This window comes from Castor canadensis, chromosome 4 (assembly GCF_047511655.1).
Source record: "Castor canadensis chromosome 4, mCasCan1.hap1v2, whole genome shotgun sequence".
NCBI classification, from domain to species: Eukaryota; Metazoa; Chordata; class Mammalia; order Rodentia; family Castoridae; genus Castor; species Castor canadensis.
Window position 1 is genome coordinate 116,634,570 of NC_133389.1, and position 17,927 is coordinate 116,652,496.

The following is a 17,927-nucleotide window of genomic DNA, read 5'->3' on the forward strand; positions in this document are numbered from 1 at the left end:
TATCTTAATTAAAGAAATAACACATGAAATAACTGTCACGTATCTATTAATATTGACTCAGTGAAAAAAGAGCATTAAAAAATCTTTTTATTAAAACAGTATAGTAAGTGTTTTAATTGTTATTGCTGCTGTTGTTTTATTTTTTCTTGTGCCACAGTGGTCACAGGAGAAGGAGGATCCCTTGATCTCTGCAAAATTCTTTTCTACAAGATTGGGAACCTCTAAAGATGAGAGAAATTTGTATAGTTCAGATGTGTTTATTGTTAACTAGACTCTGTTTTTGTTTATTTTGAGTTGTGTAGACAAGCAAATTTTCTATTTCCCATGATGAGTTATTATTTTTCAGAGTTCAATGAAGAAAACAGTTTTCTTTTCTCCCTTACACATTTAAAAGTATATTTTCTCTCAATAAATAACGGAGAGTTTAAGATAGCATCAGGTGGGTTCCTGGAAGAAAAACAAACCTTCCTCTACTTGTATTATCAATATTTGAGTTTAACAGTTATGTGTGAGGACTTTGGAACAGACAAGCTTATTATTGAATTCTGCCTCCACACCAATATGTCACTTCAGGCAAGTTATTCATTTAATCTCAAACTTCAGTTTTTTTAATCTGCAAATGGAATAACAATCTCCAATTTACAGGGCTGTAGATAATCTATCTCTGTGGGGTTTTAATTTTTAAAAATATTGAATGAAATTACTCACAAATTGATTCAAACTTTAAGCAGTAGCAATAAAGAATTTCATCTTACATGTAATTGCTTGAGCTTTTCACTGGTATTAGAAAAAATATTATGTGTTAATTGTCATTTTTGGTAGAGACTTTTAAAAGCATACAAGTTCACTAGATGTTAAAGTGTGATTTTTAAAGAAAAAACAAATCCATAATAAAAACAGATAAGATATAAAAAGAGGTGAGTCACTTTTCATTAGGTTGAAGCAAAGTACTTTATTTGCTAGTCCTGCCTATGAACTATAGAGAGGGGGAATATAAGGAACTCTACAACATCCAGTCTCTGTCTTACAGCACCCCTGTCATCTCAGGATAAGCTCATTTATTGTGAGAGACATTTCAACCTCCCTTTGTAGAGGGTCATAGTAAAGAAAGTTTACCTACTCAAAGCTTATTTTTAAAGCATTTGTCAATATTTTTTATTTAAAAGGATTCTCCCAGAAATTCAAGTATTCATATTTCCTGGTGGTCAATGGATATCACTTGATTTTGATTTTTTGAACTCAGGGCTTCTCACTAGCTAGGTCAGAGCTCTATTGCATTAGTCATGCCTTCAGTCTTTTTACTCTGGCTATTTTGGAGCTAGTGTCTTGCTTTAAGCCCAGGCTGGCCTGGATTGTGATCCTTATATTTTACACTTTCTGCCTTAGCCTAGATGATGGGTGTCTGTCACCACATCCACAGTTTTTCTTTGAGTTGGGCGCTCACAAACTTTTTTTTTTTTTTTTTTGCCTGGGCTGTTCTTAATCTTCCTTTTCTCAGCCTTCCAAGTAGCTAGGATTATAGGCATGAGACACTATCACCCAGCCTGCTTTATTTTTTGAATAGGTTTATGCAGTGCTGGCCTGGATTGTGATCCTCCTATTTTCACTTCCTGCATACTTGGGAAGGCAGGTACCATCACCACACCCAGAGTTTATTGGTTAAGATGGGGTCTTTTAAACGTTCTGCCCAGACTGGCCTTGAATTTCAATCCTCTGTATCTCTACCTCCTGAATAACTAGGATTATAGGCATGAGCCACCCTGCCGGGCTCCACATCCATTTTTATTCAAAGCCTTAGGTACCTTCTTATATTGAGTTAGAAGTCAGTTGCCTTTATTAAATATATGACTTTATTGACTATATGCAATTATAGTTTTGTAAATATGTTAGACTCTAGATCTAAGCTCAAAAAGACTATATCATCTTTTTGGGGGAGCTAAGAATTCTACTATAAATCAGGTAAAATTCTCTCTTAAAATCAGTGAAGTTTTGTGAAGACCTAAATTTAGGTAGCTTCTTCTCAGTACAAGCAACTTACTGAAGAACATATATGACTATAGTTAAATTGAGAAAGTCTTACCAATAAGAGAAAGTCCTATGTTCAAGAATTAAAAATAATTCTTTATTTTCACTTAGTATTTTCAACAATCGTATATTTAAAACACTTTATCTCAGAGGCTTACTCAATAAAACATTTGTGCATTGGTAAGTGATACAATTACTCTTTTATAAATGAGGACATATAAGTGTGTGAGCTTTGGTTTCATCTAAAGTACCGACAGAATTAAACAGCATTGAAATTTTCAGCTTAATCCATCATTCTATCCTGTTTGTCAAGAAACATTTGGGTACAAGTCAGGAAATAGGAACATTTAGCAAGTAATGTATTTCATGACTCCACACTAGTTTTTTTACCTTATGTGTCAATTCAGCTAATTCTCTTTTAGCTTTATACTTCTATATATCATTCAATGATCACTTACTCAATAAAATTTAGTAATATTGAAACTAGTTTTTAATCTTTTGTTCTTTCTCTAATACTTTTTAAATATTTCCAAGGACACATTCACTAGTTCAATCAGAACACTGTCTTTTGAATATATGTAGAACCTTGGGGAATTATCTAGCTTGTCATTTCTTTATTCATACAAAACCTCACCATTGCTTCCACCAAGTATGGCTTTTTCAAGGGAAATTTTACAACCTCACTGGGAAATTCCTTCCAACATTTAACAACATTTTCTACTGAGACCCTTTCTAAAAAATGCTTTGAGTGTAAGATTCTATCTTGCTGCAGTTTGTATTCACTATCTCTTTCATTTTAAGCTACAGTAGGCAAATGTTATATCAAACAACTGTTTTTTTTTTCTTCATTACTGGGGTTTGAATTCAGTGTTTGCTCTTGTTAGGCAGACATTTCATAGGATGAGTCACACCTCCAGCCCTTTTTACTCTGGTTGTTTTGGATGTAGGAACTCACTTTTTGCCCAGGGCAGCCTGGACTGTGATCCTTCTCTTTTATACTTCCCATTATCACTAGAATGACAATAGCGGGCCACTTCACCCAACTTTTATTGGTTGGGATGGGATCTTACTAACTTTTTGCCTGCATTGGGCTTAAACTACAATCCTCCCAATCTCAGCTTCTAAGTATCTAGGATTACAGTTGTGAGTTACTGGTGCCCTGCTCAATGCTATATTTTTTAAATGGGAATTTAACTTCTTTCCAAGAATAATTTTACTCTATGCTATTTCTAGCAATATGTAGAAAGTTACATAAATTGATAAATACTCAACTTAAAGCAAAATAATTTATTCAATTGGCAACCTGTGTCTCTGACTTGTGATACCACAGTATTTTTGAGTTATGATCAGAGTTCCAAATACAAGCCAATATGTTTAGAAAGTCAAAGACTATATAAAGAGAGAGCTATAGCTGCTTTGTGATAGATGAGTGTAAATATTCATGCTTCCAAAATGTGATTTGTTATTTAAAGTTGAACATGAGTATGTCTCATATTTTAGACATTAACTTCTAGCAAAGTAATGACATCTATTCTAAAGATCAAGTTCAGAAATAATAACTCATGACACAGTCAGAATTTCTCTATAGGTTGCCTGCTAAGGTTTTCCTCATATTCATTCCGTATTCCCTCTATTAAACTAATGAATGAAACATATTGATGAGAGAAGAAGTTTCTCTTTTATAATGGATTTTCCCCTCAAAGAACTTTGTAGTTACTTGGGTTTCAAAGGACTTTCTTGCTCGCATTAAGAATTCATGAAAAATAATAGTAAAATGTGAAAGAAGGGAAGTCAACAAAGCAAGAAACTAATCACAAGAATCCTAATTATCAGGGGAGGAAGGAGCTAATGAAGCATGTAACTAATCAGAGCTCTCTAGATTCTAACTGTTAATATCTTGAAGATTAAGATTTGCCACAGATAAGATAAACATGGGAAAATTAGTCAGGTAATCAAAGTTGACTTTCTGCAGAATAAGGAAATTATATTAATTCTTTGCATCAATGATATTGAAGTAATTTACTATGGGTGGCATGGTGTTCAATGGTGCAAAAATTAGGAAATACAGAATCATTTTTCATTCTGGATAGCATTAACATTAGGAAGATAACAACAACATAGGTGAGCCCAGTAACTGTCAATATTCTTTTCTTTAACATGTTTGGAACATTATACAATTTACTTATTACTAGGTGAATCATCGTTACTTAAAGTAAAAAATTAATCGGTTATTTTGGCAAATGTGAGCAATTATGCTATGTTTTCTTTAGGAAAAGGTGTCTTTTTACTATTAACATATATATTTTATAGACAAAACTACATGAATACAAAATGGGAATATTTTTTTGTTCTTTATAGTTGAATGAAAATAGAAGTGTTATATTAAAGGAAATTGGAAAGAAAGATATAAGTGACATTGAAAAATTATTTTTTTCTAAGCTAATATATCATGTTATGCTACATAGGAGAAAATGTTTGAATATTTGAATAATGCAGTTTAAATTAAGCCATTAAGACATCATTTCTAATCTATGAATCACATCTGCCACCAGTCTTAGAATCATAACAGTCATGAGGACAAAGAGAATGGAGACTCTGTTATAACTTTTACTAAAACAAGAAGGAAAGCATGGGTTCTGCCTATTCCCTGGATCTGATACTGTGTGGACTGGGCTAAGTGAGTAAATGATAAAGCATTTCTTAGATTGGAAAAAATAGAATCTGCTTGGAAATGGGGCCTTAAATGATGATTTTTAGTTATGTGGAGGGATAGTGAAGCTAGCCTAAGAAAAGACAATAGAAAACCAGGCATTTGTGGCTCATGCCTGTAATCCTATCTTCTTGGGAGGGTGAAATAAGAAGAATCATGTTTTGAGGCTGAGTTCAGAATCATCACAGCTCCAGGCCAGTCTGGGCCAAACAGTTAATGACACCATCTCAATGGAAAATAGCTGGTTGGTGGAGTGGCTCAAGAATTAAGAAGCCACTGAGTTTAGCAAGCATGAGGCCCTAGTTTAAATCCCAGTACCACCAAAAAAAAAAAAAAAAAAAAAAAAAAGCTAGGCGTGGCATGGTAGTGCATGCCTGCCATTCCAGCAACAATGGGAAATACATAAAATAGGAGGATCACACGGCCAGACTGACCTGGGCAAAAAGTGAGACCCTATCTCTGACATAACCAAAGCAAAAGGGCTAGGGGTGTGAATGAAGTGGTACAGGGCCTGCCTAGTATTTAGAGATAGAATTAAGGGAGAGGTAGTATAGGGAAAGAAAAAAGGGAGAAGAAAGACAGGAAGGATGTCCCTTTTGTGTCACAAACCATGTGCTGAGTGTAGGCTCCTTACACACTGGCACGCTCCATAGAACCTATCTCAGATACATGTCACCATGTTCTTCAAAAGTGACTTTATCCAAAGGAAAAGATACCATCTCTATGTAGAGTGCTCAAGGGGGACTCCCAGAACACCAGCTGCAAAAGAGCTCTCATTGACAGTTCATTCTCTGTGAGTGCCAGCCTTAGGTTTAACTAGGCTGCCCATTTACACTTCCAATGAGAAGGGTGGGTATGGGGAAGGTAAGGAGGAAGGACAACAATTTTGGGCTTGCTGTAAATGTTCCCTAGGTCACAAATTATCCTATCTTAAATGGCCACTGACCCAAGAATACCCCAGCTACCTATCAGGATCTGTGAGTGGAACCCAACCTGATGTGTTCAGGAAAAACTGCAAGAAACAATGAGAAAACCTAATGAATGATGGAGAATGGGCTACTAGCTACTTTTCTTCTTCAGAGCAGGAAAGAAAACTTAAAGCTTCTTTCTTCTGAGGCTGTCACCAACTCTGTGTTTCTAGGCACTGAAATAAAGAATGAGAAAATTTAACACTGTAGTGGTGGGAGTTAAGACATTAAGGAGAAAATTCTGCTTTCTCCCCTTGCAGTTATAAGTATCCTCAATATTTTGTTGTCTTCAAATATGAAAATATTATTATGTTACCATAATAACCTCAGAAATTGTGACTTTTCTGAGGATATGTCTGTGCAGACATACAAGGGTAAGTTCACTTTTAGATAATATGCAGAGCAATGAGGACTGGCCAGACAGTTCTGTTTGAAATGAAATGTAATTCATATGCTTCTGAGCCTACAAACTCATGATTCACTAATGGTACCAAGCAAGATTGTACTTCATGTCTTTAATGAAATGGAAAATTTTAGTCCAGGAAACAATGGCAGCATACGTTCGATTCAAATGAACACTGGAAAAAATGACTCATTAAAATATTGTTTTACATACATTCTTTTGTTGGGGGAAAAGTTCTGTTTTATACTTGCTTCAGTAAAATGAGGACTTTTGTTCCAATTGTTGAACTCTGATTTATACACAGAAATTAGAAGTGAAATTATATAGTTCAAATTCACTGATTCCCTTGATCTAATATATAATGTATTAAAATTGTGATAAAATAAAAAAATCATTTCTATTTTTAAATTAGCAGAAATCACTTCTTAATTTTTTATGTACTTTTGCATTTATCATGTAAAAATGTTTACCTATGAGCACAGGAAAGCTTTCCCTTGGATTTCTTCTTTGTCCCAGACAGGACCACTGCATCTTATGTATCTAAACAGCAGAATCATTCTTGTCACTTAAAAAAATGCAAGTTTAAAGACTTTCCTTCAGACCTACCAAATATGAACCTCTAGACTCTTTTAAAAGATGCATACAGATGTTGGTGCATGATCCTGGAATAGAGAGAATGATTTAGACCACCCTCTGCTATGACTATATGTAATTTTTAAGTTAATGAATCTCTTTTCTTTTTCTTATATCATAATATATTTTTCTAGTTGCTCATGGGATGCCCAAGTTGTCTACAAGCCATCTGTACTTGGATGACTAATAGGCATCTCAAATTTAAGATGGTCAAAACAGGAATTTCTTTCCCACAACATACCTTTTTCTCCCCAGGTTTTTACCATCTGGAAAAATGCATTAACATCTATAAAAATTGCTTAAGCAACCATCTTGTCCTTCCTCCATTTTTTTTTCAGTAAGAATAAGCAAACAACAAAAAACTTTACATCATCCTTATTTCTGCTTTTTTCTCTTATTCTTTCATACAGTATTTAAAAGACCAACAAATTCTCACAGTTCACCTCCAGTATATAACCCAGATTTATCTACTCTCTCCATCTCTATTGTTAGAACATAGTCTAATCTGCTGTTTTGTTATTCCTGAGACACAGCAAGGGCTTTAATTTGGTTCCCTGGTCCTTACCCTGACTACCTACTATATAGACAACAGCTGCTTAGGCAGTCTTTCCAAATGTCAATCAGACAATGTCCTTCCTATTCCAAATACTCCCACTGCAGCCACTATAAACAAATTCTCCCACTCTGTGTGTTTTGGTCCTTCTATCTGCATCCTTATACCTTAGCACCCTACCTCCTACTCACTGTGGCTCAGCCTGGCTGCTACTGATACCCTCTTTGTTCCTCTAACATGCCAAGCTTGCTCACCAATCTGGCTACTTCCTCCAGTGTTCCCTTCTATTTGAAATGCTTTATACTGGAGTCTCATGTGGCTGGCTCCTTCTCAACTCTCAAATTGTGCTTCCTTAGTGATGTTCCGGAATCTTCCTATCCTGGTTAGGACCTTCTCTGTCACTTCTACCTGCTTTGCTGTCATCACAGCACTTACTTTTTTCTGAAATCACCTTGCATAGTTATTTGTTGGTTTGTCTTCTGCCTTTCCCGACTTCTCTTCCCCAATTGTAGAACGTAAATTCACAACAGAGACTGGGTCTGTCTGATTTACTTCTGAATCTTCAAACCTAGGATAGTGTCTGGCCACTTTGAAGGGCATTCAATTGATATTTGCAGGATGAATTAAGTTTTATGTTATTAAATAAGAGTAGTACATAAGGCAGGACTGAGTAAGTCATTTAATCCTGAATTTCAGTGGTCTCATTGAAACAAAATTCTTCAACTTCCTAGGCTGGAAAACAAAAGGGATGATATTTTGTGGTTATTTCTAGTTCTAAGATCTACATGGGCAGGAGTAGTAGATTTTAATTTGGAGGTAATATTTATTTCAGAATTTCTCAGAATACTTTAAATTTATACTTTAAAATTTAAAGGATAGGAACCCCTTAAACTCCTTCTATTCTACTTCTAAGCTTATCTATGGAAGCACTGTAATTTACCACTTATCCTCCTAAACAGGAGAAAACAGCACCCATAATGGCCACACTGTCACATGCTTCGAATTCCCTCCTGCCCCATGTTTTCAGGAATCTTCAGTAGCCTAATTTGCCAGTCTCTAGGAGTCGCTTCTGCATGGGTTTTTCTTTTTAGCACACAAATATCTTAGGCAGAAGCACAAAAACCAAGTGCAGTAAAAATTTTTCTCCGTCAGGTGCAGCTGTATAATATTGTACTTTCTCTTTTCATTTGTTACCAAGGTGGGGGCAAGAGAGGCCCTATTCACTCACTATTAATTTTAGAAGCCACTTTACTTTGGCTTTGTGACCCATATCTGACTTAATTAATATCATCAATGCATCCTTGATTGACACACTCAATGACTTGTTTTCAGCCCTCATTGTACTTTGCCCTGAATTTTCCTTTACTTCCTAGTAGAGGGAAATGGTTACAAGTCCTGTGGTGCCTGTAACATTCTCCAACAGCAGCACAATTTTCCATGTTCAATATAACTTTTCAGTGTACTGGCAATCATTTATACATGCGAAAACCAAATTTATAGTTACTCAGCCTTGAAGCTAAGTTTTAAATATAGGCAGAAATTTATTTTCACACATTTTAATATTCATTAAACTTTCCAGAAATTTGGTTAGTATGTAAATTGAGAACTGATTAACTTATTTGGTTTGGATTTTCAGTAAGAGTTGTTCACTGTCTTATAAAATTCCCTCTTCAGTGACACCATGTCTTGTGGTATTTGATTACTAGTTTACATTATCTGTCTAAATTTGTACATATCACAGAGTTCTGGGTATATATATATCTATATATGTAAATGTATACACAAATATCTGCAGATTTGTATGTGTATTCATATATATATACATTTAAACACATAAATATTTTCAATCCTTGTAAGATGTAAATATAAAGAAAACTAACAATAGTGAAATATTAATTTATTGTCTAAAGAAAAGCTTATTCATTAAAACTAGGTATAAGCACCTGAGATCTTCATTATATCACTTAAAGTATACATGCTTGAGGCACATACATAGTGAACTAGATGTTATTTTATGATAAATAAAATATCTTTTATTTCTCCTTTATTTTAAGAGCAGAACATTAGATACTATACCTGTGAAATTATATGTGTAAACATATGTTTTCTATGACTTTCATTTAATAGTACTCAAAGGTGGTGTTATAAAATATTTTATTATTAAAGTAAATGTTGAGTCTGATGGGGTTGAGGACTTTGATGCCTGTTTGGGTTACTCCTGTGAGTGAATACTCCTTTTACCCTTTTCTACCCAGAAAACTCCCATTGGTAACCAGGATCCCCCCTTCCATCTTTTTGTGTCCCCTTGAACATGGTGCTATTAAAGTAGTTATTAAATAGCACCCTACTCTTCTAACTGTTGGTCTTCCATTCTAGACTGCAAACTCCCAGACTGTGGGGGTTTTAATTCTCTTTTGTAAACTCAGGATTGAGCACATAGTAGTACCTCAATAAATGCTTATAAAATGAATAATCTACTTGGGGAGTAGTTACCATAATCCTTCCTAGAAGTGACAAAATGAATTAGGCAAACTTTAAAGCATTCATACGGAGCTCCACATCAGTAAAGCAGATAAAACCAAGCTTTTATCTGCTTTTGTAGTTTTATAGTGGAGATGGGCTGCCCTGAGTCTTCATCAGCTTGCTTTGCTGATTAAGGGCAGACATACCCTTGAGGGCATGGGACTCTCTAAAGCACTGCCATAAAACTCCAGTTTGGAAAACATTGGACTAGATGATATCTCATCAAAGTGACCTCTAACTGAATGATGTTAGAATTTATCATTTAATCTTGTATCAAATTCATATTCATATGACAAATTTCCCAGATTAGTTTCTTTGAATTTTAGATCTCTTTTTCTCTGAAAGCATTTTTTTTTGTATTTTGTCAGAAACAAAATGGATGTGAATATCTGTAATGCGCTTCTTGCATCATACATACTTTTGACAAAAATTATTCAGAAATAACCCTATGTACTGAAAAGTATGGCTAAGTTATGTAATATAGCTTATATATAAAAGAAGTATATTTATTGTCTCTGTTGCAAAATGTTATGAATTATTCCAAATTGTTCACTTGTCTGGTTGTTACCCTTTTACAATGACAAGTTATCTTTGATGAAGTCTAATATCTGATTCCCTAATGCCCCTTTCAGACTCCTTCCCACACCTGCTGTCTATAATGTCTATCTACCTTAGTCTGTCACCTGATCATGTGCTGCTGTTCTTTATAACCAGTAACTGTTCTCAAAACATTTCCTTTACGCCTTTCATTTCTTGAGAAATTCTTTCAGCTGCAACTAGCTAATATGATAGCTCTATATTAGTAGACAGTACATACTTTTTGAATAAATATGTATATCTGTGGTCATATGTAAGTTTTTAAAGGATAGTTTTATTAGGAAACAGGGTTTAATCCAAAGAGAGTGGAAAGGGGAAAGAAATAACCTCCAGCAAGTCATTAATATGTACCTGGAACTGGGATAGTTTTTTCATATAATGCAAATGTATTTTTAAAAATCATAAAAACTCACTTTTTACCATTTACAGAAAAGAACTCTTAAATAAGTTAAATAAGCCCAAGAAGTGGAGCTGAGGAGCATCAAACCTTGGTTTGTCTGACTTCAAAGCCATATTCCCTTCCCTATCATATCACATCTTAAAGTGGATAGAAACTTTGGGAACATAACAGAATCCATGAAATCATATAGGAGCTGAGAACTGGTATGATTTCTCCACAGCAAACTTCACCCTTTTCCTTGATGCTTCATGGTAAAAGTGATCTGAACACCTGCTTTCCACCAAGACTATTTTATGCCAAACTGAAGTGAGTCATATGAATTTGCTCGTTTCAGTTTACTTGAAGGAAGTCCTGCCTCAAACAGTGATTGTCTGAATTACATATGTGAATGGAATTACATAGTTTTTAACTGAAATTAAGCTCATTTATTACTGAATTCTAGAAATCCTGTCTCAACAGCTATAATCCATTTATCTATTCAGGAATTTGGTCAATATTGATTAAGTACATTAACTTCCCCTAACAATTCCATTTTGCCTATTCATTTGTTTACCCAAAAAGTTAATTAACTTTTGAAATGATGAAGTTTTATTCTATAGTTTATTAGGTCAAGTTTTGGGTTTTCCTGAGTTTCACTTGTATTATCTCTTTAGATTCTCAAATTAAACAAGAGGGGAAGGTAATATTATTTTATCATTCCGTTACAGATGAAAAAAGTCAGTCTTGGGACTTTGTCTAAGGTCTACAGAATTCAGGAAGAATATCTTGTTCTATTGTACTGTTGCTAACTGACCTCAGTTTGACAAGCATGTTCTATAGAAAGGTTAGTCCTAATTCTAAACCTAGTAAATCCTCTTGTCAGAGGCTTCTCTTATGCTGAAGTCTTCAATGGCAAGGGAACAACCATCTATTGAGGCTGGTATTCTCTTAAAAAAAAGTAACAAAACGAACCAAAGATGGTGAGGAGTTCTTAGGCCTGAAAGAGCACTTAATTAAAAAGAAAAAATCAGCACATTGAATTTATCTTTTTCAACCTGCTCTCTTAGAACTACTTTCACACCTTCTGTAAATATTTCTATTGTAGAATCCAGAAATCTATATACATTAAAAACTAGTGGTAGTTAAGTGGCAAACCTACCTCATTTTTATCAAAATTTTCTTTGAGGATCTGATTATATTTATAGACCCTCTATGCAGAACATACCCTTCTCATTTCCTAAGAAATTTTATAAGGTATTGGGAAAGTGCAGAAAGTATTTTCTAAACTGGCTGATATTTAAGACAAAAGGTTTTTGAAGAAGACATTTCATGAGGTGCCCTCTTCTCCATGATTTGAACAAAAAATACATCCCCACTGTTGCAAACCAGAATAAGGAGAAGGAAATCCATAATATTTGACAGTTTTATACCATGGACTTAATATATAGAGATTATACATCCTAGAAATGTGATGCATACTATGAAACATATGTTTCAAAGTTTAATTTGTTGGGTCAAGGAAGGACATATTTTGCATCTTTCAGCAAATATAGAAGGAATTTAAATTATTTGCAGAGAATGAAAATTTCCATTTCATTTTATAGAATTTCCAAGTGAAGATGAATTTCATCTGTCAGGTAGGAAGTTTGTAAAGCAAACACTTTTAAAATTGCAATCATTCTGAAATAAGATTCTTAAGTAGCTCTTACCTCATCAGAACCTGATCCAAAAATCAGCAAGTCGAAAGGAATTGCTGCAACCATGTCAATCAGGAACCAGCCTTTGAAGTAGTGTATTGCTATTTTGGCAGGATCACTTACCACTTCTTCATTCTGATTTACATACGTTGTTCTGAAGTTTATTAGAATATCTATGATAAACATAATATCCACAATCAAGTCTACCACATTCAAAGGGCTACAGGAATAGCCACATTCTCGTCTTTTCTGTTCTTCTCTGTCATTGAGGAGGAAAGCTGCAGAGTAGGGAGTGAATATAGCAGTGTATATGACCAACAGCAGAATAAGCCAGTCCCAGACCGCCTTGAAAGGACTGTAGTGCAATATTGTAAACTTGTTGATGCGTGGGGTCTGTAGTTTATATTCCGGCAGGACATCTGCTCCCAAAGAAAGAACCTGAGTACAGAAAAGAAAACCATACACCACATAAAAATGTCATTGTTTAATCATGCTGGCATACCAATAGTAACATAATTACACAGCAAAATATATTAGAAAGGATCCTGTAATTTTGAAGTATTAATAAAAACACATACACAATTAAATCAATCAATACAAGACCTTATCATGTGGTATATTTGGTTCAAGAAAATCACAATGGTATTTCTTGATAAATATGACTTGTTACTGAAAAAATAATGAATATTGTTTCTGAAATACTTTTTTATTTGTTTATTTTTATTATTGTACTGGGGTACATTTACAAAATTTCTTAATATTTAATAATTGAATTCACCCCTTTTATTGTTCTCCCCATTCCTGGAATAGTTTCAACAGGTCTCATTTTTCCATTTACATGCACGTATACACAGTATTTGCCCCATATTCACCCTACCATGCCCTTTCCCCACATCCTCCCCCTCCCACTGGTACATACTCTCCACAAAGGAACTGTTTTGCCTTCCTGTTCTCTATTTTTGTAAAGAAATGACATTTTTGTTTTTTTAAAGATAGCTAGACAGGGTATTTCATTGTGACATTTCCATGTATCTATGTACTATAACCTGAATTGGCTCATCCCTTCTACTGTTCTCCTTTCTACTGTGGAATGGTTACTGTTTCTTTTGAAATGGTAATTCACAAAAATAAAACTACATGACTTTTTAAAAAAAATCATAGTAGTTTGATATATGAGTAAAAATTCAGTTTTTAAATCTAAGAAAGGACTGACTTTAATAAATAGAAATCTACTTAGATCTACAATCATATTTGATTTATCCAAATTTAACTAGTAATTAAATTTTGATAAATTAAAAACAATCAAATCTTTAAGCAGAATTTCCCCTCTTGTAAATTGTTTTTAACATTAGGGGGAAAAGGTCAGGTGTGGTGACACACACCTGTAATCCTAGCTGTGCAGGAGGTATAGGTAGAAGATTGAAGTCCTGAGCAAAAACTTGAGATCTTATTAAAAAAAATAATTAAAGCTAACATGCCTGGAGGCCTGGCTTAGTGGTAGAGTGTCTGCCCAACAAGTGCAATCTCAATCCCCCAATACTGCAAAAACAAAAATCCTTGAGGGGGAATGAGATTTAAATGACCAGAAAGGAGTCTTTTACCTAAATGGTAAAAGTCATTTCATATTCCAGGCAAAGTATTTCATCCAAACTCCCCCATGAGATTTAGAGAATCATGAAGGGGCAACGCAGCCAGGAGATGTTCAGAATATTGATCTGAAATGTTGCAAAAGTTTTTGTTACAAGAAGTATGTAAAGTCTAAGATTTGTTCTACTTAAGAAGGCACTATTGAAGTAAATTTGTTTACCTTTTAGAATTTTAGTTTATGTGAAAATACAAGCATTAAATGTGAGTCACGTAGTTACTAAGAAGATAAGTCCACAATTTTGTGATTTTAGGTCAACTTGCAGAAAACAAAAGTCAAAACAAAAAAGTTTTGTAGCTATGCAATATGGCATATATAGGACCATTTTTAAGGGAAATGTGGGTCTTAATTGTATACTATCAATATCCCACACATACACTATGGCTCTCTTTCAAGGTTAATTTCATTACATACATTTTCTTAAACTTAGATTCTTGTAAGCAGCTAACGTACCATCTTTAGCTTTGCAGCATGAATATCAGGTCCCTGTCTCTTAGTTAGAGTTTGTTCTGTGTTTTCAGTTACTCTGTCCAGGCTGAATTTATCTTAACTATAATAATTAACTACCTTAGCCAAATATAAATTTTAAATATTATTTTTACTGCCATATCTCAGACCTTGCTTCCCCATATAACAAGATAACATTCCTATCTAAAAAATGACTTGAGAAGTTAATCCTAAATAAGACATCACATAACTTTTAAATATAACACGAGCGTTCAGCTGAAACAGGAGAAACTTCTTTTAGATAACAACAAATTAACTATCTTTGAAAACAATAATGAAGAATCTGACCTGATCCTTCATTACTCAACCAGAGTAAATCTGAACCACCAAGTTTATGGGGGAAACAGGACTTTATTTTAAACTATTATAAGAAATGACAGGAGCTAAGTATTAAGAAAACATAAATATGAAAATGTGATTTCCTATTTATGAAACAGTAAAAATCTTCAAAATCCAAGATATACAAATATATAAGTATATAACTTTTAAAACCCAAAGAGGAAAAACATTTGGATTACCTCTTATTTGATAAATGCTGATTAATAGAACTCTGATACCATTGAGGTTAATGAAGAAAACCAGTGCATGACATTTTGATCTGGAAGAATGAACCATCTCTTTAGGTACCATTATGTAATGTAAGGTCCCTTTCTCAAAGCCAATGGATACTTTGTGCAAAATAAAATCCAAAACCTTATTTTGGCTTTTAAAATCATTAAAAAATATGGAGCTATTTTGTCTTTCCAGCCTCTCTCCCATTAGACTCCTGTACATATATACAAATTGCCCTAGCAAAATAAGGCTAAAACTTTTGAGCTGCTTATATCTTTCCAAATCCCCAAATCCATAAATTTCTCTCATAAAATGGCATATAATCATCCAAAGACAGCAAACAAGGCCATTTTTAAAGATAGAGATATTTGTGTGAGCTTGTTCACTGCTTAAGTGACATGCTGCTGATACCAATCTCCCACGTGGGGCAATGTGAATTCTTGTTCTGCCAGAAGTACAAAGTAGAATGCATGTAGATCTTGGAATGTCCCCTGAGAAGCAAAACTGTGACTGGAACTTGTTCTTTCCCACTAAGACATTCATTTAACATTTGCATGACCAGTGTGCTAAGGTCTGGAGACTGAAAAATGTTCCTGGCATTACAGAGTTTATGGTCTCTTAGAAAACAGATGTGCAGGAAAATGGGAGACCTGCTGAGATCAACTTCACTCAGTGTCTGAGGCTGGTTGTGGTGCTGATTGGGTGTGGGGGATATTCGTAGAAGATTTTCAGGAAAAGATGACAGTTGACCCAAGACTTTGAATAGAAATTAGAAGTGGATGCTATTGGGATGAGGAAGTTGGAAAGGGTAGAAAATTACAGAAAGGGACACAATTAACAAAGAAAGCTAAAAGGACCTATTATGTGTTAAGGACTTATAAGCAGCCTTATATTTTACTGAGGGATAAACTGTAAGGGAAATAGTGGTGGAGGATGGCAGCAGAGAGGGCAAAGCCAGGCTAGAGAAGGTCTAGGGTGAAATGATAAGGTGCTTGTAGCCATCAGATCTTAAAAGAAAGTCATGATACAGATTCCAGAAGGAATCAATCTTGCCAATACTTTCACTTTGGACTTCTAGTTCCAAAAATTGTGAAAGGATGTAATTCCATCGTTTTAAGACATCCAAATTGTGATACTTTATTACTATAGCCTTAGGAAAGTAATGTAATGGTGAAAATGAAAACAAAACCAGTGAATTCAAGTTATCATCATTAATTCAATATTTGACAATTCTCTAGGTCAAAAAAAATTGAATTTGGTTATTTTATATGATTTATTCTAACAGGCAAATATGTTTTTCTTTTCTAAACTCAATGCTTTTTTGCAAAAGCATGTTGTCAAAATAATGTTTTAAATTTCAAAGATTTAATTGTTAAGTCAAGATAATCCAGCCAAATCCTTAAGGCAAACTCTACTCCTGCTAGGCTTCCAAAGCTAATTCATTTTTTAATTTAAAAAAAATGTACAGTGAAAATTATAGCAAAGCTTATTAGGAAAGGCATACATTTTCAATAGACTGAGAGTGGATTGTCTTTAGAGTGAGAAGGGCATTATCAGTATTTGGAGCTAGAATATTTATTGAGATTGCCCAAGAGGAATTCTCAGTCCCAGTCCATCTGATGCCTAGGATGTAGCTTCAAAAGCTTATTTATTTTTTCTCTCTTTTATTGTGCTAGATGCAAGTACATTGTGTCATAATGGCATTATTCGAGAGCTCTGTAAGAGGTTTTGTTTACTTGGAGTTAACTTTAGCTTTAAGACATTCCTAAATTCTACTTTAAGTGATTATCTAATCAAATTATCTCTGGAACAGGGTTTAAAAAGATAGTTTCCTTGTTATATGCCAATATACCTATTGATACAGAACTATTATAATTTGTTGTGAACAATGGAGTGTGTTTTGATAATGAGTTGGGAGTAATTGGTATGATACTAAATATTATAGGTTTTTTTGAATTCTGCATGGCTATGCATGTGTTATATGAGCACTCAGTCATCATGTGACTTTTACTGCGAGAATAACTTCAATAGCTTTTATTGATGCAGCATGCTTAAACATTATGAAGTCTTACTACAAATCCAAATGTAGTCCAGGGTACTGAGATCAGGTAGGTGGCAGTACTCTGTTGTTAGGAGATCATTTTAATGATTCAGAAGATTACTGTATTAATTTTTGACAAGGTAGAGGAATATTTTAGATTTCCAAAGCATTCTCATTGCCCTTTGAGAATATTCCTTTATAAAATACCAGTTTGAGAACTGTCAAATGTAACTGGACAGGGAAGACAAGGTGACCATGTTTGTTTATAGACAGATGAGCCTGGCAATAAAATAGACAGGACAAACAGGATCGGAGATTAGAGTTCAATTAAGTCTTTTGTACTACAAGAGATATAATAAAAGACTATACTAGGGAGTAGGCAGCAGATATGGAGAGGATGGGACACAGTGAGAAATAAATACTTCTTGGGGATATAAAAATGAAGCGTAGAGAAACATTTCTTTCTTTATGGTTCTAATACTAACATGTATTATTAGTGTCAACCATAGTAATAGAAATCTCTGAAGCGTCAAACCAAGTTTAGAAGAAAGGAATGAATACTAGACTGAATTTGAAGACCTGACTTTGAATTACAAATATGAGTTTTCTAGCAAGACTTTCATCTCTCAGGATCTCAATTTCTTCATCTGTACAATGGATATAGTAATCTTTGCCCAAATTACCCATATATAAG

At 34.2% G+C, this 17,927-nt stretch overlaps 1 protein-coding gene across 7 annotated transcripts in view; it reads right to left on the reverse strand.

Moving 5' to 3' along the window:
* Nucleotides 1-17,927, reverse strand: part of Kcnh7 (potassium voltage-gated channel subfamily H member 7) — a 484,116-nt gene that overhangs the window by 69,412 nt on the left and 396,777 nt on the right. For all 7 annotated transcript variants that reach the window (XM_074070967.1, XM_074070965.1, XM_074070968.1 and 4 more), the window contains one exon: nt 12,501-12,926. In XM_074070967.1, coding sequence (XP_073927068.1) covers nt 12,501-12,926 — 426 coding nt within the window. The remainder of the gene's footprint in view (nt 1-12,500; nt 12,927-17,927) is intronic.